The sequence below is a fragment of the Magnolia sinica genome, chromosome 4 (assembly GCF_029962835.1).
Source record: "Magnolia sinica isolate HGM2019 chromosome 4, MsV1, whole genome shotgun sequence".
NCBI classification, from domain to species: domain Eukaryota; kingdom Viridiplantae; phylum Streptophyta; class Magnoliopsida; order Magnoliales; family Magnoliaceae; genus Magnolia; species Magnolia sinica.
The window spans coordinates 44,465,444-44,487,281 of NC_080576.1; the positions used below are offsets into that span (position 1 = coordinate 44,465,444).

At 39.9% G+C, this 21,838-nt stretch overlaps 1 protein-coding gene across 5 annotated transcripts in view; it reads left to right on the forward strand.

Annotated features, from left to right (window-relative positions):
* Nucleotides 1-21,838, forward strand: part of LOC131243068 (superoxide dismutase [Fe] 2, chloroplastic) — a 58,928-nt gene that overhangs the window by 8,090 nt on the left and 29,000 nt on the right. For 4 of the 5 annotated variants that reach the window (XM_058242147.1, XM_058242148.1, XM_058242145.1 and 1 more), the window contains exons 3-4: nt 17,708-17,791; nt 18,441-18,629. In XM_058242147.1, coding sequence (XP_058098130.1) covers nt 17,708-17,791; nt 18,441-18,629 — 273 coding nt within the window. The remainder of the gene's footprint in view (nt 1-17,707; nt 17,792-18,440; nt 18,630-21,838) is intronic. The other variant, XM_058242146.1, reaches the window with a different exon arrangement.

Here is a 21,838-nt window from a genome sequence, read left to right on the forward strand (position 1 = left end):
ATTAGTTCATTAATCAATATATGATATCAATTTCTAATATATATCAACAATTTATATGAAAAAATAAATCAACACCACCTTATATTAGGTCAGCCCGTCAAGACAACATTCTTAGCAAAGAATGGTCCATTAGACCATTGAATATATGGTCAAAACACAAAAATAAATAAAAAAAGTAAAAAAATAAATAAAATAAAATAAAAATAAAATAAAAATGATAGATTTTTAGATATCTCATTTTTTCCTAATTTTTCTTTTTAAAAAATTCTGATTGATATGGGCCAATTTGGCCCTGATACTGATATGCGATGATGTATTGTATAATTTTTCTGCCAAGCCGATACATCTGCCGATATCGACATTTAGAACCATGCTTGGGAGGGATGACAAAGCACCAGGATTGGATGGTTTTCCATTGGTGTTCTTTTAGAATATTTTGTGAGTTGGTGAAGTCAAATGTGCCAAAGAAATGAGCAAACAACCTAAAAGACCTTAGGCCGATAAGCTTAATTAGGGCTCTATACAAGATTTTGGCAAAGGTATTGGCCACAAGATTCCGTGTCATCCTTAGGAGTGTTATCTCCAACATTATTTTAAATAGCATGTAGCATATAGTGTAGCGTTTGGCCCTCTATAGTGTGTAACATAAGCTACATACTGTGTAGCGTAAGCTACATGATTCTTGATATTTTAAATTAAAATAATTGAAAAATATGATAAAATTTACAAAATGCATAATTCCTAAGAGTTCTTAACTATGAATCTAGATCATCAACCACATATTTCCATGCAAAATCTCCGTCTCTTTTCCTTTAGACCTCTCTAAGTGTGACCTCTTTTTTATTTATTTTATTTTATTGAAACATCACAAATTCACAATATGGACCACAATTTGGATGGTTTGGATTGATCTAAGTGCTCTCTATCCACGATATGGACCACAATTTGGATGGTCTGGATTGATCTAGTGTAGTGCCATGTGTGATGGGGATGAGTCGCCACCATTTTAAAATAGGTGTTTAACTAGCATTAGAAGGAGATTTCAAGTAGCATACACTACCTACACTACACGCTACATGTAGTGTACACTACATACTTTGTAGCTTACGCTACTTGCATACGCTACGTAGTATTTTAGCTACGCTATGCTACACAACATTTTAGGTATGCTACACTACGTAGTGTATGCTATGAGCGCTACCGAAAACATTGATCTTCAAGACTCAAGGTTCCTTTGTTGAGAGAAGACATACCGGATAATGCTTTGATAGCTCATGAATGCATTGATTACCAACATAAAGAAGCCAAAGGTGGGGTGGTGTGCTAGATTTGGAGAAAGCATATGATCATGTTGATTGGGATTTCCTTGACTACATGTTACGTAGACTTGGTTGTGGGGAAAAGTGGAGGAGTTGGATTAAAGAGTGTGTCAGTTTAAGAAGGTTCTTAGTGTTGGTGAACCGCTCCCCAAAGGCTTCTTTTGGGAGGAAGTCATGATCAGGAAGTATGGAGCAAAGGAATGTTGGCTAAAGAAAAACCACTATAGGAGGGTTTGGAAGGACATGTGGGTGGGGGATCCTGTTGGCAAAAGTGGAGCATGGATGCCTATTGTCGAAGGAATTTGAGAGGTGGAGGAATTCATAAGCTTATCGAAACAACTAACGAGTGTGAGTTATTGTTGGGGTGGGACTCAATCATGTGGTGAGAAAACAAGTCAGGACAGTTTCCTTCTACAACATGCTATTCAGCCCCCATCCAGTAGGTGGAAGGGCGCACATCATGCCCATATGGTCATATGCCGCCCTTTCACATTGGTAGCGTTCGCATGGCTAGTAGGGTGGAACAAGTTGCTTATGATGGACAACCTAAGTAAGAGGGGGGTTGTACATTACCAATGTGTGTACACTATGTTGGTGGAATGAAAAATCGATTAATTGTTTCTTCGTTAATTGCTCTTTTACGAGGGGGGCCTAGGAAAGTTTCCTGAAAAATTTTGGGGTGGCTTGAGTGATACCAAAAAACCATTGTGGATTTTTTCTGGTCCTAGCGAAGGGGGTTTTAGTAATGCAAAGATGAATGTAATTGAGCGGGCTTCGATGTCTGATACTTTAATCGGACGTGAATTATCCTTTAATGGATGGGGTGCCTTGTAACTATTTGGCAGCTTGGCTGTTTCTTTGTTCTTTAATAAAATAAAATGGTCATCTTAAAAAAATCACTTATTTTTCCACTTCATTTCAACCATGAATGAGGCTTTGGAACTGATGTTAGACTAGATCTAGGCCTATTTTGAAGATCAAAACATTTAGAGTGGGATTTGATGAATTGAAATGGAATGGATCATTTTGGGAAATATCGGAAGAAGGCGAACTATCACCTTTTTTTGCTCTCTCTCTCTCTCTCTCTCTCTCTCTCTTAAATAGCCTTTTCATTGTATTCATATGTAATGTGCCCTAATTGACCAAAACATGCTTCATTTGTGTTCAATTAGGACTATTTGGTTGACCTTTGACAAGAAAGAATTATTTGGGTCCCTATTCATGGCTCAGTGGTAGACTCACAAGAGTTTCAACATAGAGGTCATGGGTTCAAGGACCCATTGTGGTGTGTGTGGGTGTAGCAGTGTGTGTAAAAAAATGCTAAACACACACACACACACACACACACACACACACACAGAGATATATGGTGATGTTTTACATTTTGTCCTATTTTCCCGTTACTTTTAAGATTTTTGTGCTAAAAAGAACATTAGGCAATATGGGCTTGAGTGGGAGTCGGTATGTGAAGCGGATTTGGTTGTTTTAGGAGAACTTGGAAAAAAAAGTAACCCATCACTTCTAATTTTTTATTATTTTATTTTATTTCATATCTTTTTCTTGTTTTGTTGTAGTTCAATGAAATAAACCTTAATCTACCAAATCATGCTTAATTTGTGTTCAATTAGAGCCTACTTCGTTGGTTTTCACAAATTGGGCTAGATGAATAGTAATTCTGACACTATTCATCTGTTTTTATTTATTTATCAAGTTTCGCTTAAATTTTCTACGAAGATGTTGAGTTTTTATTTATTTATTTATTATTATTTTTTTTCCATCGTGGTGGCGGAAGCACTTAGCAACATGCTATCAAAAGGCCAAGGGGCAGGTCTCATTTCAGGTTTTCGAGGGAATCCAAGCGGGGAAGACTATCTCACCTTCAACGCGCGGATGAGATACTCTTATTTTGTAAATCGGATGAAGCCATGGTAGACAATTTGCAGAAAATATTGGGATATTTCGAAGTGGTTTTAGGGCTAAAAATTAATGTTGCAAAGAGTGAAATGCTTTCTCACCTTCAATTCGTGGATGACACACTCTGATTTTGTAAATCAGATGAAGCCATGGTAGGCGATTTGCAGAAAATTTTGGGATGTTTCGAAGTGGTTTCAAGGCTAAAAATTAATGTTGCAAAGAGTGAAATGCTTGGCATGGGTCTCTCTAAGGAAAAGCTATCTGCCCTTGCAAATGTCTTTGGATGCAGAACGGGATCCTTCCCATTGACTTACTTGGGGCTCCCATTATGTGCAGGCAGACCTCCGAAGCATTTGTGGAGCAGAGTAATAGAGAAATTTGATTGGAAGTTATCTAAATGGAAAAGCAGGCACTTATCATTGATGGGTCGTATTACTCTCATCAAGGTGGCACTATCAAACCTACCAATATATTATGTCTTTATATAATTGTTCAAAAAAAGTTTGAACAAATTAGAAAATTTATGGAGGGACTTCTTATGGCAAGGGGTCGAAGATAAATTCAAGTTCCACTTACTCAAGTGGGAGGAAGTTTGCGAACCTTTAGTCGAGGGAGGAGCTAGATTAAGAGTTTTAGAAGATATGAACATGACCCTCCTTAGCAAGTGGTTTTGGAGGTTTGGAATTGAAGAGGGGAAGCAATGGAGGGAAGTCATAGCCTCCAAGTATGGCTAGAAGGGGGAGGTTAATTAGTCATCTCTATACAACGCATCCGGAATTTGGAAATCCATTTTCTCAGTTGCTCCTATAGTGAAATCAAGATTGAAATTCTCCCCTCGAAATGGCAATAGGATATGATTTTGGGAAGATAGATGGTGCGGTGATAGAAGATATGAACATGACCCTCCTTAGCGAGTGGTTTTGGAGGTTTGGAATTGAAGAGGGGAAGCTATGGAGGGAAGTCATAGCGTCCAAGTATGGCTAGAAGAGGGAGGTTAATTAGTCATCTCTATACAACACATCCGGAATTTGGAAATCCATTTTCTCAGTTGCTCCTATAGTGAAATCAAGATTGAAATTCTCCCTTTGAAATGGCAATAGGATATGATTTTGGGAAGATAGACGGTGCGGTGATAATACACTAGCAGTGGAATTTCCATCTTTGGCTTGCTTATCCCCTTCGAGAAATGTGATCGTGGCTTCATGTTTTTCACACGATGGTGGGAGGGGAGCATTGTGCTCTCCATGTTGAAGGGCCTTAACCGATGAGGTGTTGGAATTTGAAAGATTGTTGGAACAGCTTCATCTATTATATTATTCCCCCAATCTCTCGGGCACCTTGATATGGAGTGCCTCCCCTTGGGTAACTTTTCGGTTAAATCATTATACTCAATGTTTTGGGCGGAAGCAAATGTGGGAGATTATGAATTTTGTATGCCTTTTGGGCGTATGATACTCCTCCAAAAGTGGCCTCTTTCGCTTGGTAGGAATATGGCACATTCTCATGGTAGACAACCTTCAGAAGCGGGCCATGCTCCTCCCCAACATATGTGTATCAAGTGTGGTCGCATCTTCTCAAAGTCGGCTTATTGTTCAGTAGACTTATGGTGGACAACCTTCATATATGTTTTGATGCCTCATTCAATAGACTTATTGTTCTGGATGTGGCATGCTATTCGGCTTGTAAAAGGAAAGCGATCTATTTGGCGTTTATCTTTATTAGCGGTCCTTTGGAATATTCGAGGCAAATGAAACATTTGTTGCTTTCACAACAAAGCAGGACCATGGGAAGAAGTCGTGTGGAAGATCAAGAGGGATGTAATGGAATGGGCAGCAGGGGTTGATTGTGTAAAACATTTTCCTGCTTTTGGGCTAGGTCTATAATGTAATCCCTTGCTAGTTTTTTGTATATTCTTCTCTGGCTTGGCTATTTTTGAGCAGTTCTTTAATAAAATATCTATTATCCTTAAAAAAAGTATTTTTAACATAATGCTTTTTTTCCAAATGTTTTAAATGTCGACGATATTGGCCGATATATCCCACGATATCTTGTATCCCACCTGTGTGATACAAAATGCATGGGTAATGCAGATATATACCACATGTTCGGTTTGGTGACCATTTTCAATTTCTGATCCTTTTTTTATTTTATTTTATTGTTGAAATTACATTAAATCAGTGTTAAGTGGTTACAAATCCATTGGTTTTTCATGTTTTGCTTGAAAATGATGGAGTTGGAGCTTTGATTTTGATATCCATAGGTTCTTCATATTCTCCATATATATATATATATTTCAAAATTTTCCTTCAACCAGCTATCACTTGAGACTAATTTCGAAGTATTTAGGAGTAGATGAAATGATCATCATATATACTCTAATTTTGAAATTTGAGTGTGAGTGATCTGATTTGAGAAAAATTGGAGAAAATTCAAAAAATTTCCAATTTCTCCCAAATTGCTTGCAATGTTGCGCTTCAAACAAGAAATCAAGCATCTATGAGGCCGATCTACTGATTTGTTAAGTCTTTGTCAATTTTTTAAAAATAAAAATAATTTTTTAATTAAAAATTAATAAAATATTTTGTTTTCAAAATTTCCATTCAACCAACTTTCAATTGAGATTAATTTCAATGTATTTAGGAGTGTTTGATGAAATGATCATCAAATACACTCTAAATGTTATGCATTCATTTTGAATATAGCTGCATTAGTTTAGTCAGATAGCGCATAGCTTAGGACCCTATACAAAGGAATCCTATTATGTGCACTACTTTTTTGAGATGTTAGGATTTAAAAGTGTGTATTAAGGTAATTTTTTAATTTTTTAACAATACCTAAAGGTTTCATTGAAAATTCAACCATTTTCTCGATGTTTTCCCATGTTTCCCAAAAAGTGCGATAAATTACCCGATACAAACGATATATCCCAAGGGTGAGATACGTAACGCGATACCAATATTTCAAACGTTGTTTTTCCCCATGAGCAACTACAATTTTATTATAAACAAGGGAATGAACCTCTATCCATTAAGGTAGTGGATAAGAGTTAGCAACAAACAGGGAATGCTTGACCTCACCACTTTTGACTGAGTCATTCACAATAGCATTAGCCTCTCTAGGGACTAAGGAAAAGAAACTATACAAGGAGCATGCATTTCCATAATCAAAAGGCTTAAGAAGTATGAGGGGACCCACATGCCCATGAGCGAACCCTTCAAAAGCTCAATCGTTTTTTATAGCTACCAAATAATGGCAAACAAGAGCACCCTCCAACTATGTACCCATTTATATTAGCATCAGGTTATGTGTTAGAATTGGCTGGAAAATGATGAGAGGAGACTGAGAAATGAAAGATCGTGAAGAAAGGGAAGAGAGAATATTGAGTAGCTAGAAACACGGGAGATCGTGAAGAGGGAAGAGAGAATATTGAGCATCAAGAAATGTGAGAGACTAGTGGTTGGCTGCTGAGGGGAGCATTCATGATGGAGATCAAGTTCTCGTGGACAACCCAAATGGTGAAGGTACGATCATTGCCAAATGCAAGGAAGATGGAGACCTTTGGAGAATGATGCTGCAAAAGGATCCAATGATGTCTTCCGATGGTAAGGAACTTCTATCTAAAAGGAGAGGCCCTATCCCCCATTTCGATGGTGGACATAGTGGTATCCTGGGGAGAGCCCTGGCTACGCACTTCAGCCTCTCGGTTCCCAAAGACAATGGTTGGACTCTAGTTACCAAGAAGAGAAAGCTCTTGCTAGAAAAGAATTACCAACATCTAAATTCGCTCATTTCCCCACCATATTTGTTTCGAATCTTACGACCAAGTGGGATGAATACACAATCTCCTGAGTTTTACGGAAGTTAGTGGAGGTCAAAGAGATTGTTCTCCCCCAGAAAAAAGGAACTCTGCTACCTAGAGGCTTCACTTTTGTCAAGATGGACTCATTAGAGGTTGTTGTGTTGGCCATTTCCACCTTCAATCAAGCGGCTTCAATGGATGACATTTCTTAAACTAGAAGGTCTGTTTTTGCTCTAGATCCGAGAAGCAGTAGCAACCCCTCCACAGGGAGGAGGACCAGTGTCAACCCCCCTCTATCAATCCGGATAAAGGCACCAGAGTTCCTCTCCAGTCTCGCATGGTGTTTGGACGCTCCTACAAAGATGTGGTGGGAGTTGACAGACTCGATGATCAACACTAGTTTACGGTAACCCTTCCTTGCAGCCCCATAAGCCTAGGGTCTAGAAGGTTATCTTCTCTATTGGCCTAGAAATTATGGTGGATGAGTCCATGATCATCAAAGCTTCTACCTCATATGGCAAAGCCTGGTGATTGAAATCGGTTCCCTAACCGATTTCAAAGTTTGGGTGGAGTTTATTTGCTAGCTATTAGAAGGTAGTTTCGAGAGGAGTCGCTCCTTCTCCTCAATCTTAGGCCTGAAGCAAACCTCCACCCCATCTTATTGGCAGGAGCTTCTTCTCAGTATGGACTTGTTCAGTTTTGAAGTTTCTTGGTACAATTTCTTTGGCATCTTGCTCGAACTATGGATATGGAGTTCCACTTAGCGTTGGGTTCTTACATAGGTGAGGTCATTCTGTTCGATCCTATTACTGAGTCTGGCTGGTAGCTGAGATTGGCTAGACTTCAAATCTAGAAAAAAACGCCTTGACATGGTGATATCCGAAATCCCTATTGTGGTTGGGAAGGATAGATTGTTCATCTTGGTTTCATTGGAGGATTTTCCTGATAGCGCGACCGGCTTTCATATTGTTCCAATTGTTCTGAGGAGCTCCAGAGACAGAGGTGCACGGCTTGCTGGATGCTCTAGCAGAGCATGACAACCAATCCAATGCGATGAGGGTGTACACATTTAAGGACAGGTGTCTTCAGTTCTCTCCTCATCTCCGATCTGAGAGCTTTGCTAGTAATGACGACGGCTCCACTGACGTGTCTCCTTCTCATGCTTCCTCCCTTTCATCCTCGTCCGTTAATTCCCTCTCTATGCTTTCTCAATTGTCCTTTTGCCCTTCAAACCCTCTCGCTATCGAGCCCTTTCCACCGTTGCTTCCGTCAGCTTCTGACGATGGCATTGATGGCCACCTCGATATCCCATTCCCCTCTACCTACCCTTCAAGTCTAACCATGCTACCCTAACTCTAATCTAGCCTCGCCCTTCTACCCTAGTTACTCTTTTCCAGTCCTTTCCTCGTAGGAAGTTTCCTCAATCCTTTTCCTCTCCTTTTAAAATCAAACCCTATGACTAGGCTCTTACTAGGTCGCACCCTCCCCCCCGACCTTTCTTACGTGACGCTTCTTTTATTGACGTGCTTCCTCTGCAATGGATTCCAAATGACGTCCTCCCTCCATAAATCCATAACCTTCTTGACTTTTCTAGAGCACAAGGGGTCTAACTCATACTTCTCTGGCCACAAAAGCCCCTAGCAGATTATCGAGGCATATATGGAATTTGGGAGATGTCTGCATTTGGGATTCAGAGGAGGATTATGTTACCCTATTTCAGTTCATTGAGGAACGTGGGATCAAAGTAGCATTAGAAGCAAGGAAAAGTCCAAAGTCTTCTCGAGGATGGAGGGAGTTGATGAATCTCGAATCCTCTGTTAACTATGAGATGGGTTCTTCCTCTCATTCTTCTAAGAAAGGGAGGAGTAAGTTATCCAATGAAGATAATCTCTTGGAATATTTGAGGCCTCGACTACAGCACAAAAAAATAAAATAAAATCCTAGGTCAAGGAGCTTCTTCGTAAGTACAAGGCTCAAATTGTTGCTATCTAAGAGACCAAGCTCTCGTTGGTAAGATGCTCTAACCTTGATTCCATTTGGGGTTTTAGGCAAAAAAAGATTGGATGCTGTGGGCTCTTCGAGGGGGATTCCTGTGGACTAGGACGCTAATTCCCGAACAAAAGAAGACTCCCTGATTGGAGCATTTGCTGTGTCCGTTGTTCTGAGAAATCGCATTTTAGGGTTCAAATGGATCATCTTTTTTGTGTATGGCCCATGCATTGCTTCCTCGAGGCACCTACTTTGGGAGGACCTTAACACTATTAAGGACAATTGGACCCTTGGTGCAGTAGAGGTGATTTCATTGTGATTTGTTTCTTCTTTGAGAAATCCAACGGTAGTCATATCTCGAGTAGCATGCAATTATTTTCTGAATAGGTTGTGGAGAACAATCCCTCCCCCAAATCCTATCTTGACTGGACAGATTTCTTGTTTCTCCCTTTTGGTTGGAATCTTTCCCTGTTATGTTTCAATGTGGCATCCCTCGGCTAGTCTCAGACCATTGCTCCATTCTTTTAGATCTGGTTGAAGAAAGTTGGGGGTCCAAACCTTTTAGATTTGAGCTCTCTTGGCTTGAGATTGATGGCTTTCCTTCTTTAGTCTCCAACTGGTGGTCTTCTTTCTCAGTTTCTGATAGCCTGAGTTTCATCTTGAGTAGTAAGCTTAAGCTTCTTAAGCAATGTCTGGAGGAGAGACACTTTTGTCGAGGAGAGACACCCATGTCCTAATCATCTGGAGGAGAGACACTCAGGTCGACCTCATGGCTATTTCTAACTCTCTTAACTCCATCCACCTTTTAAACTTACAGGAGAAGTCTAACCCTCTCTTGGATGAGGAATTATCTCAAAGGGTCTCTCTCAATTTGGCATACTCCAAAGTAGTCCGACAACAAGAAATCAAATGTAGTTAGAGATCCAAGGCTCTTTGGTTGAAGGATGGGGATAAGAATCCATGCGATAGCTAGTGCAAGAGCTAGATCCAACAAGATACGTAGTGTTTCTGATAACGGTTCTAAGTTAGAAAACCATACTCAGGTATTGAATTTCATTGTTTCCTTTTACTCTTCCTTATTATCTATTAAATCTTGGTTTTGACCTTCTCTGGATAACCTGGACTTTCCTCAAATCCTTGTCAAGGAAGTCTCAGTTCTTGAGGCCCCTTTCTTCAAGGTTGAGATCAAAACAATTGTCTTTCTATCGGTAAGGACAAGGCCCCTAGCCCGATGGCTTTCCTTTGGCTTTTTTTTTTTTCCCTCCAAAATTTCTAGGACATTTCGAAGGTTGAATTGATTGATTTCCACTCAGAATTTCACAACTCTGGTATTTTATCCAGAGTTATGGGAGCCTTCTACATAGCCTTAATCCCTAAGGTTTATGGAGTGACGGAGCTCAAAGATTTTCGGTCTATTAGTTTGCTTGGAGTTCCTTATAAAGTCTTGCCAAAATTTTATCTACCAGATTTTGGCCTGTGTTATCTAACATAATTTCAGAGGTGCAAAGAGCTTTCTTGGCTAATAGGCAGATTTTAAATTGCGCTTTGCTAGCTCATGAATCCATAGATTCTCACCATAGAGATGGTTGGGTGGTCTGGTTTGTAAACTGGACATTGAAATAGCTGTTGACCATGTTGATTGGGGACATTTAAATTACTTGCTTGCTAGATTTAATTTCGGGTAGAAGTGGTGAGGGTGGATTCATTCTTGCCTCTCCTCGGCCTTTTTCTCTATGCTTGTCAATGGATCCCCCAAAGGTTTTTTTTTTTTTTGCTCCTCTAGGGGCTCAGTGATGCAGGACATGAAATTCAAGTATGATGTGCAAGATTTTAGGCTTTAGATCACACTAGTTCAGAAACAATTACACAAAATTCCACATCCCACACAAAAGTTCAAACACTCAATCAAAGGGAATCTTATGCAGGTCCAGGCCTACACACGCTAGGGCCGGATCAATCAAAATTATAGACCAAACAAGAATCAGAGGAGGGTAAATTCATCCACACATGCACAGAAATAATTCCCCCAATCCAAGGGATTCAGAAATTTCAATTCGGGGAACCTTAAGGTTGAAGAAATAGCATAAAATTGGGGATTTGAGTAATTTAGGGTTAGGGTTAGGGATTTTGGGTGAAAGAGGAGTGAAAGAGAGGAGAGTGATGAACCAGAGAAGTACCGCACGTGTGGACAACAACAATGGCCCAGATGCACGTTCGTGTGATCCCAACCGCACGTGTGTGGGGCCCACTATTCAGAGAAAGGCTACTTTGGCCCCGGTCAGCCAGGGATGGAATCTAAAACCCCCAAATCTCAGCTCGATCCAATGCACGATTTGTGCGTGGTGGTCCGCCGAAGTTTCAGCCCTCCTGCAGGGCTAGATTTTGGAAATCTGCTGTAGAGAGAAAAACGGCTGCAATAGAGGATGGATTTGAAGTGTAGATGATTGTAGGAGAAGAAAAATATGGATGGAAGAAGGTGGGGGCGAATCGGGATAGGTATGGCTTCGCACCACGGTAGTCAGCCTTTTGAGGAAGGGAGGGTTTCACACCCAATTGAATCTCCACAACTCAAAAATTTAGAGGAGCAGAAAAACACGGCAATTTTATTAATTTTCATTGAATTCAAAAGACTACAAGGGGTGCCTATTTATAATAAAACCTATGCCCCAAAACTCGCGCCATGCGCACAACCTATTACTTGGCGACCAAGTAATAAATAATAACAACTAATCAGAGTAATCTAAACCGTCCATGATACTTCTAATAACAATAATAAGCAAAACCCAAAGTACTAGATTAATTGGACTAGTGGGCCACGATCATGAGAACCCATGGTGGGATTCACATGACTATCGGGTCCACTCCAACGAACCAAAACGCAATCCTCTAACTAGGAGGCCCTCCCTGGACGTTGTCATCGATCTAGATCGATGGTGGGGCCCTCCTCCTCCTTGCTTACGTACGTAGGGGGAGCGTGCGTGTGCGCGTGATGTCCCTATCACTCAGGCAAGGGGATCCCCTGTCTCCTTTCCTTTTTGTGCTTGCCTCTGATGGCTTGAGCAAATGCTTACCATAATGGGTTTTTGAATGGTTTCAAGGGCTCGCCCAATAGTCCCATTTTTCACGTCCAATTTGTTGATGACCCGCTTCTGTTTTGTGAAGCCTCTTTTCAACTTGTGGTCAATTTAGGGAAAGTTATTCAATATTTTGAAGCTATTTCGGGGCTCATGATTAATCTTTTTAATAGAGAATTGTTTAGTATTGACATCCCTTTTTCTTTCCTTACTAGATTAGCGGAGACTTTTGGTTGCAAAGCTAGCACATTCTCTTCTTCATACCCGAGGTTTCCTCTCTGTATTGGCAAACCAGCCAACCACCTTTGGGTTATCTTCATTGAAAGAATGGAACGATTACAATCCTCTTGGAAAAGTCGTTACATGTCTCTAGGGGGACAGTTAACCCCTCATAAAAGCAGCTTTGTCCAATATTCTTTCTTATTTTCTATCTCTATATAGTTTTCCCAAATCTGTGCTAGCCAAGATAGACAAACTTAGGCATGAATTCCTTTGGAATGGCAATTCCAATTGCTAGAAGTCCCATCTCCTAAGTTGGTCTGAAGTCTGTATGCCTTAGACGGAAGGAGGGTCAGGTATTAGGGTCCCATCTCCTAAGTTGGTCTGAAGCTAGAAATAGATGGAGGGATATTATCGTTATCACCTTGTGGGGGGGGGGGGGGGGGTTACTCTATTAAGTAACTCTTTCGAGAAGGCACTTCATTCAACCTAGGAGATGGTTTTAGGATTAGATTCTGGAGGAATCATTGTATCTTCAATTGTGCCTTAGCCAACTCCTTTCCTGCTTTGGCTAGAGTGTTATCCAACATCTCCATTGCTAATTGCTTCATCTCTGTTGACTCAGGGGTCTAGTGCCCTCCTTGTAGGAGAGACTTGTCAGAGAATGAAGTGAATGAGTTGTTGGAGTTATTGCAGCTGCTACAAGTTATCCAGTCCAATCCAACAATTGAAGACTCCCTTGCCTGGACGTTTTCTTCATTTGGCTAGTTCTCCAAATCCTTTTGGAAATTCATACATTAGGGGTCATAACTCGCCTCATCGCTTGGATTTCTCCTCCTCCTGGCATTACGAAGCTCCCCCTAAGGTCTTGGCCTTTGTTTGGATTCTAGTTAGAGGTCAGACTCTTACAGTCGATAATCTTCAACGGAGAGGAATGGTCTTGACCTATGTCTGCTTGCTTTACCTTGGAGAAGCAAATTCCATTACTCACCTTTCATTCACCGCCTGTTCATTACTCACTTGTGGTCCTCCATCTTGATTAAATTCCATTACACTTGGTTGATGTCGGGCGGCATTTCAAATTTGCCGCATGCTTGTCACGTTGGAGGTTATGGAAAAGATTCCAAAGCATTATGGCGTTGTGGAATATCTGAACAGAAAGAAACTCTTGCTACTTTAGGAACACCTCTTCCTCCAAGGTCTCATCTCTAATATTCAGAGATGTGAAAACTTTGTTTGTCAACCTAAATCTAAGCTACAAATCCTTCATTGCTTCTCTTTTGGATTAGAGCAAACACCTCGCTTCTGCCGTGGATAGGTTCTGCCCTTCTTCACTTTCGCTTGTCTGGCTATGGCTTTTGTCTTTGGGGTTTGGTTGTTTAGGTGGGGCAATTTTCCCTTGAGCCTGCTGTGTTTGTCGTCTCTAGTTGTATAGTTGTTTTTCAAGTTTCTTGGTTTTCATCTTGCCATTTGGTTTTTCTGTATAGTTGGTTTTTGTCCTCTAGAGTTGTATGGTTGTTTTAGGTTGGTTTGTGTTTCTAGTTTGGTGTTTGCTCCCTTTTGGATTGCCTTGGCTCCCTTTATCTATCTATCTATCTATCTATCTATCTATCTATCTATATATATATATATATATATATATATATATATATATATATATATATATATATATATATATATATATATAAAAGCAATCCACAAGAAGGCAGCATATACTGAAATAGTTGCAATGAGCTACAATATCTCTAGAAATTCATTAACATTTCAATTCTACCATTTTGTTCTCACATAATCACATCACATACATACCTGGGTCAGTTTTTATTCGCACCTCCCACTAACAGTCCTTGGGGGAGATGGCTGTGATGGAGATAAAGAAAAACAAAATGACAAAATTGTATTGAATCTCCATGTTGAATAAATGATGGTAAATGCTTAATCAAATTTGTTATTGTTGTATTTGGTTATTGATACCAAGTTCTGATCTTTTGATTATATCTTCAATCTTTTTGTAACTTTGTGGGAGTGAAAGCCTTTTGCTTACTCAAAACTACAAGTTTACCCAACGAGGTTTGGGCGAATGGTCTTCACCGTAGGTTTGCTCCCTATAGGTGAGGGTTCAATTCCCCTCCTTGGCTTTACATGATACACGTGGTTGTGGGTGATTGCGTGTATCCGCAGGGATTAGTCTCACTTCAAAAAAGAGGTGGGGACACCCTGTGTCTAAATAAAAAAAAAAAACTACAAGTTTAGAAACTTTCTTACACAAGAAGGAAACATAGCAAGAGTTAATGAATATCAAAAAGTAATTGAAAAGCTATTTGAAGTTTACTTATTACTATTATATCTATCGTGCACAACTTTGGATGTAGACTGTTGATTAGCTTCTATTTTTCTCCCCTTCTTATTCTTCTAAGATTCACAATCCCATTTGATTGCGAGCTTCAATCATTCCATTTCTTATAGGTAAAACTCATGTAAGCCTTCTCATCTCCATCTGAGGACTTTTGCTAGTTGCTCCATGATCTTTACCATATCATATGTTTTCATCTGTACCAGCAACACTCTCATTGCCACTCCCAAGTCTTGATAAAGGAGGGTTGGGTAAGGTTGGCAACTGTCGTTAAAATTTGGTCACAACTTTTCTCATGAATCCTACATATGAGAGTCAGATGATAGTGGAATGGTGGAATAAGATTCCTGTAGCCGACCCCAATTAGTTGGTATAGGGCTTAAATGATGATATCCAATGTTTGAAGTATCCGTATTGCTATAAGTTTTGCTAGTTAGGGATGCTGAAACAATATTGATCTCGTCGATAATATCACCGATAACCAGAAATGCAAGCAAACATGAGGAAAACAGTGGACTTTTTTAGTAATACTTCAGGATATGCTAAAATACACATGTTTGTATATTAAGGAATTAAAAAATTGCAAAAGAATGCATACATAATAAGTTTCCATCTAATAGGGGCCTAAAAGCATGTGTTGTTGTAAAAATCCAGTCCAACCATCCCATCCATTCAATTATCCATCCAACCATCAATCCAACCTTCCGTCCAAACATCCATCGATATTTCAGAATATCGGCAACACTATATTTCGCCAAGAAATCGTCGACAATTGGAAAGGAAACGAAAGATTGTGGTCTCGATATCTCCCATGTTGCGATAACGATACTATTGTGATATTATCGTCGATAAGTTGAACATTGCATACAACTATTCGCCCATAAAAAAATTTGAAATGGAAATTTTTTTAGTAAATAGATTTTTGGTGATATCGATACATTGGTGATATTATTGAATATCGTTGATACACTAGTGATACAAGCAACACCTAGAATTTACACAATAAAAAATATTGGTGATATCAATACATTGCTGATACAAGTGACACCTGGAATTTACCAAATCGAAAATCTTGGCGATACATTGGTGTAACTGCCAAACAATTACTTTCTCTAAAAGTTAGAGCCGGTAGAGGGTGGTGTATCAATGTATATTGAGGGACTTTAATACTCCCTCACACATGCGGGGTGGAACTCCGCACGGGAACATGCTGGGCAAGGGTGGAGGGACACTCACAACTCACACCATAAACAGCCCCTCGTGGGAGAATATATTAGGGATGCATATTTACTGCTCCTGGGATTCAAACTGTTGACCTTCCGCTCTAATACCATGTCAAATAACCACTTTCTCTAAAAGCTTGAGCCGTTAGAGGATGGTGTATCAATGTATATTGAAGGACTTTAAAAATAACGATACAGTGGCGGCACTTAGGGATGCATCGCTGATTCCTGGAATTTTTGAGACTAGCAATGTTATTGGTATCGCTACCAGTGTTATTGGTACCGCCGAGCTGGAGATATAGATAATATCAGGGATATTTTGATAATATTGGGGATACTCCGAACAATGATATATCTAGTTGGAGGTTTGCTAATTTTACACACGTGGAGCCTTGCTTATCCACATGTAGGCACATGGGGCCAATATAGAAAATGTGTGCCAGATCTGAGCTGTCCATCTGGTTGGAATGCTTAAGTCTCCTACTTTGAAAGTCAGGTTATTTCATTCCTTAGGTGGGCCAAAATGTACAAAGTAAATTGATGGTTGAATTTGTTTTTCTAGCCGTCTATTTGTTTTGCATGCTCTGGCCCATCTGAGGTATTGGATGGCCTGATTTTTAGGCCATAACATCTGAACAGCGTAGCCCACCCCACCTGTCAGAAAGCTCAGATCTCTCAAATGCATTCCATATTGGCACATGCATAAATGTGTATGGGCAGGGCTCCCACATGCAAGTGGAATAAGCATACATCACATGGTGGTGACAGATTTTGGGCCTCCCAATGGCATCATATTGCCTTCAGTCCTCACTGGCTAGATTTGCTTGTTACTCTTGCTGGGTGGTACTGACAAGGCCTGGCTTCCACTTTTTGGGTTCTTAGTGGAAACACAAGAAACATGAGGTCACTATCACAGAGTCATGAATCTAGCCATGCTCACACATGCACATTATAACTAATTTGATCTAGGAGGATTGGAGCATACGAGGAAAGAAGCTTTTGTTGTTAAAACTAGCATGGTGATTAGAGACAAATGGAGATTAACGAGCATGTGGAAATTTCAATTCTTTTTGTAACTATTCCATATGGTGTAAAGCTGGCTTCTAAGGTTGCATTGGAACCTAACTTGCTTTCTGACCAAGGACTATCAAGTCAAAATTATAGTTATCAACTAACCTAAGTTTCTAATGTGGGTGCATTTGATTTAAACCACGCAAGATGAGTTGACTGGGTGAAAATTGTGAACTAACTAAAACTTGAAAGAATGCTTTAATTTAAGCTGAAGGTACTGCGTTTCAACTCTGCTTATAGGAGCCTGCGTTCCCTATTCATTACTTTGTTTCTGTGGGGTCCATCATTAGTCCATCTGAGCCATCCCCCATCATGGATGGACCATTCCCAGAGTATCCTTTCAATTCATCATGCAGATACATGGTTAAAAGGAAATGTAGAACAAAGCGCATTCAATGGAGTAAAGACCAAAGATTTGATAGATAGGATATTCCAATTTGGGAGATTTTGGGGGAATGGTCCATCCATGATGAGGGCTGTCATATCAATGGCTTGGATAGACCAATCATGGACAAACCAAGTTCTGAACAGGGAAGTTCCATGTTCAGAACGAATAGGAAACTTGGCCTCTGTTTATAGATATACCTTTTGGGGGATGTTATTGTGTGGGTCTTCATAATAAACCCTACAAATTAATCTCAGAGCTGTCATTGTTCTGTTGCTCATCAAAATTAGATTGTTTCTTCCGTTATGTCACTTTCATTCCATTGCGCTGTGTCATGCCTTCTATTTTTATGTATTGTCAGCAGCGAAGAAGACCATCATGTCGTACCCTAAGGATTTCAAAGGTTTTGGCTTTCTTTGGCTTGACAACCCCTCCTTATAAGCTAGTAAGTCACACATAAAATATTTTGATCAGAAAAATCTGTTTCTTCTTTTTTACAATTGGATTATCTTTTCACGTGCCATATTATTAGCAGCTGTCTCCAATCCATGGCTAAATTGACATCTTCATGGCCTTTTCATGGCAATGAAGTTCTTAATTTTGCAAAGCTCATAGGTGCCTCTTCATGGCATGTATGTAGACATTTGAACCTCTTCTTTAAATGATCTGGCTTGAAAATTAGGCTGGGCAACTCATCATGTGGGCCACACGTACAGAGGAAATGGATGGTTCCAAAGAATTGCTAGCAGTCCATCCACATTCAACATATACGTTTGGCCTGCATGACGAGTGCCATACCTGATTTTGGGGCTATGTTATCTACACAGTGCAAGTCCACTCATGCATGGCATGAATGTCTCAAACACATGCCAGGTCAGCATGATGGCTTCATTTAGAGGTGTGCATGGAGAGGTGCATGTAGGCTAATCAAAGCTCAAGATTCCAGCTCAGATTCTACTTCATCATTGTGTCATGCGACTTTCTTCATGTTCCACCATGAAGGATTACTCATTCGAAGTCATAGAAGTACATTGCTTTAATTGATCGGCTACCTAACTGATTTGGAAATTTTTGTTGTTTCTGTGCATGTCTAGGATGCGTTGGAACCATATATGAGCCGGAGGGCACTTGAAATGCATTGGGGAAAGCATCATCAGGACTATGTGGAGGACTTGAACAAACAGCTGGAGAAAAGCCCATTATATGCATACACAATGGAGGAACTGGTCAAAGTAACCTACAACAATGGGAACCCCTTACCAGAGTTCAACAATGCTGCTGAGGTGCTCCCTCTGATTAAACTTTAACATGTCCTTTTTATTTGTGAGGAATTATATGATACTCAACCTGAAAATATGCATAGTGCCCTCGGGAGTTTCAGTTTGTACAATTGGGACCTTTGGTTCAGTGATCCAGACCATTGATTTGGAGGCCCCTACCATGGATGGGAAATTACTTTGTGACCTTTCAGATTGGAGGATCCTAGCCACCAAAAGTTTTGGATTTTTTTTTTCCCAATTGAATGGCTGCATTTTCTTTCTTGACCATTTATTTGCAGTCTACTAATCAATGGGTTAGGATTGTCCTATCAAAGAGATTAGGGGATGGTCTCAGATCTATTCATGTTTATACTCTTTTATCAATTAGTGATAAGCCTTCATAACACAAAGAAAGAAATACCCTCATTAAAAAGAAAGAAAAAAAGAAAATAGCCCAACACTATATAACACAAGTAAGATGTGAGTACATGAGTAAAATGGGTAAGATGTGGCCCAACACTGTAACATTCCCCCTCAACCTGGTGCATAGATATCCACCACGCCCAGCTTGCCTAGTATCGCAGATAGCTGAACATTTCCTACTGCCTGACTTTACAAATGGAAAGCAAAGTTCCTTGGAGGTAACTTTTACTCTAATGACATTATGATAAACTTTGATATGCTTGGTCTTGTAGGAAAAATATATGTAATTGAGTGTTTGTGTATGTTATCCTCGTGTTGAGTTCAATTATGAGCCAGCCGTACTAATAGCTGCTTTGTCATTACAATATAAATTCTTCAGTTCTTTCACAGGAAAACTAAGTTCATGTAATAATACCTTCAGCCACGGTAGCTCACATGACCCATTTGCCATATATATGTACTCTGCTTCCACCCTAGATCTTGAGACAACAAACTGTTTCTTAATCCAAGTAAATAGATTTCCTCCAAGAAGCATGCAGTCCTAAGTCCAATCTATGGTTGGCTACAGAGTCCCCAATCTGCATTTGTGCATGCCTCAACTCTCAACATGATTATTATTGTTGTTGATCTAGAAGAAAGAAAGAATCGAAGAGGAGGAGAGAGAGAGAACGTGAGAGAGAGTGGAGAGCATAAGAAGCGCCACACGCCCACCCTCTTTTTTGTTTTATTACTATGGCTTTCACTTAGGAGTTGAAATTACAAGAATACCCTTATAGAGACAAATATAAAGAAATACATCACTAAAGACTCAAAGACTCATATACACTCAACCCAAATGCATTAGGGCTGAGCCCCAATAGGATGATGTGTGGACATGTCACATGTGTCCACGTGTGATCATGTCACACGTGTGACCATTCTAAGACTCCCTCTCAAGCTGGAGCATATATATCATAAATGCTCAGCTTGTCAAAAAACTTGTCTAGATGAGCTTTTGTGAACATGTCAGCAACTTGATATTCTTATTTAATGAATGGTGTGGATATTTCCTTATTTACAACCTTCTCTATGATGAAGTGGCAATCCACTTCAATATGCTTGGTCCTCTCATGACAAACTAGATTGTTGGCGATATGTAACGCATTTTGATTGTCACAATATAGATTCATGAGAGTTTCAACCATAAAACCTAACTCACACATCAACGTCTTCAGCCACAAAATTTCACACGTGGTATGAGCCATCGCTCTATACTCTGCTTCTGCACTAGAACGGGCAATGACTTGTTGCTTCGTGCTTCTCCAGGTAACAAGATTACCTCCTATGAAGGTATAATAACCTATGGTGGATCGCTTATCTAAAGGAGATCCAACCCAGTCTGCACAAGAGAATCCTTCCACTCTAAGATGTTCATTTCGCTTGTAGAGAATTGCACGGCCTGGGGCGCCCTTCAAATATTTAATTATGCGAACCACAGTCCATATGAGATACACGAGAGGCTTGCCTGAACTGACTAACTACACTAGCTGGATAAGTAATATCCAGTCATGTAATAGTTAAATAGATCAATTTATACCAACCAATTGGCGATGTCTGCCTAGATCATCAAACATGTCTCCTTCACTTGTACTTAACTTAAGAGTTTATGTCCATAGGGGTTGTAACTAGCTTAGCCCCCGGTAAACGTGTCTCTTCTAACAAGTCCACAACATATTTACTTTGCGACAAATTAATTCCCAACTTTGATCGAGCTACCTCAATACCTAGAAAGTATTGAATCCTTTGCACAAAAGTGTTGTTGCAAGAACTTGTTTAACTTAAATATGCCTTTACCATCATTTCCAGTAATGATGATGTCGTCCATGTAAACAACAAGAATGAGAGTGCCAGTCTCACTCTCCTTAACAAAGACTAAGTGATCAGTATGACTGTTTTTCATCACAAACTGCATTATCACTTTACTAAATTTGTCCAGTCACGCATGTGGAGACTGCTTCAACCCATAAATCAATTTTCTTAGCCGACAGACTTTATCAGACTCTTCTTGAGCAACAAAGAAAGGCGGTTGCTCCATGTATACTTCTTTAAGTAAATCACGATGAAGAAACATGTTCTTTACATTCAGTTGATATATGGGCCAATCCAAATTTGTAGCAATGGAGATCACCACACAAATTGAATGAAGCTTGGCCACTGGGGAAAACGTTTAAGAGTAGTCAACTCTAAAAGTTTGAGTATATCCTTTCACCACCAAATAGGCCTTTAAACGATTCAAAGTGCCATCAACTTGTACTTCACGGTATATACCCATCTGCATCCTACTGCACGTTTTCCTGCAAGCAACTTAGCCAAAGTCCAAGTCTGATTTTGAGTAAGCGCAACCATTTCTTCTTCCATAGCTCTTTTCCACCCATCAGAACGTAAAGCCTTCTGAAACAATCGAAGGACAGACACAGACGACAAGGGCAAGGTAAATTGCCAAAATGAAGGTGATAGACCATTCAAGGAAAAAAATTGAAAATAAGATGTAGAGTACAAGAATATATACCCTTTCGAACAACAATAAGTTGATCAACTTCATTCAACAAGTCTGGTGGAGGCCCGTTACTAGGTGGATCTTCGAACATATTGGTACAACTGGCGGGAGGCACTTTATTAGGCGCTTTCGTACCTCTCTTAGAATGTCTGGAATAGACCTGTAATGATGGGGGATTTGGATGTGACTCCGTGGCATGCTTTCCAGGTAAATCTATGTCTGTCATCACAGGAAGGTTGGTAGAATTTTTGGAATATTGATGTGACATATGGAG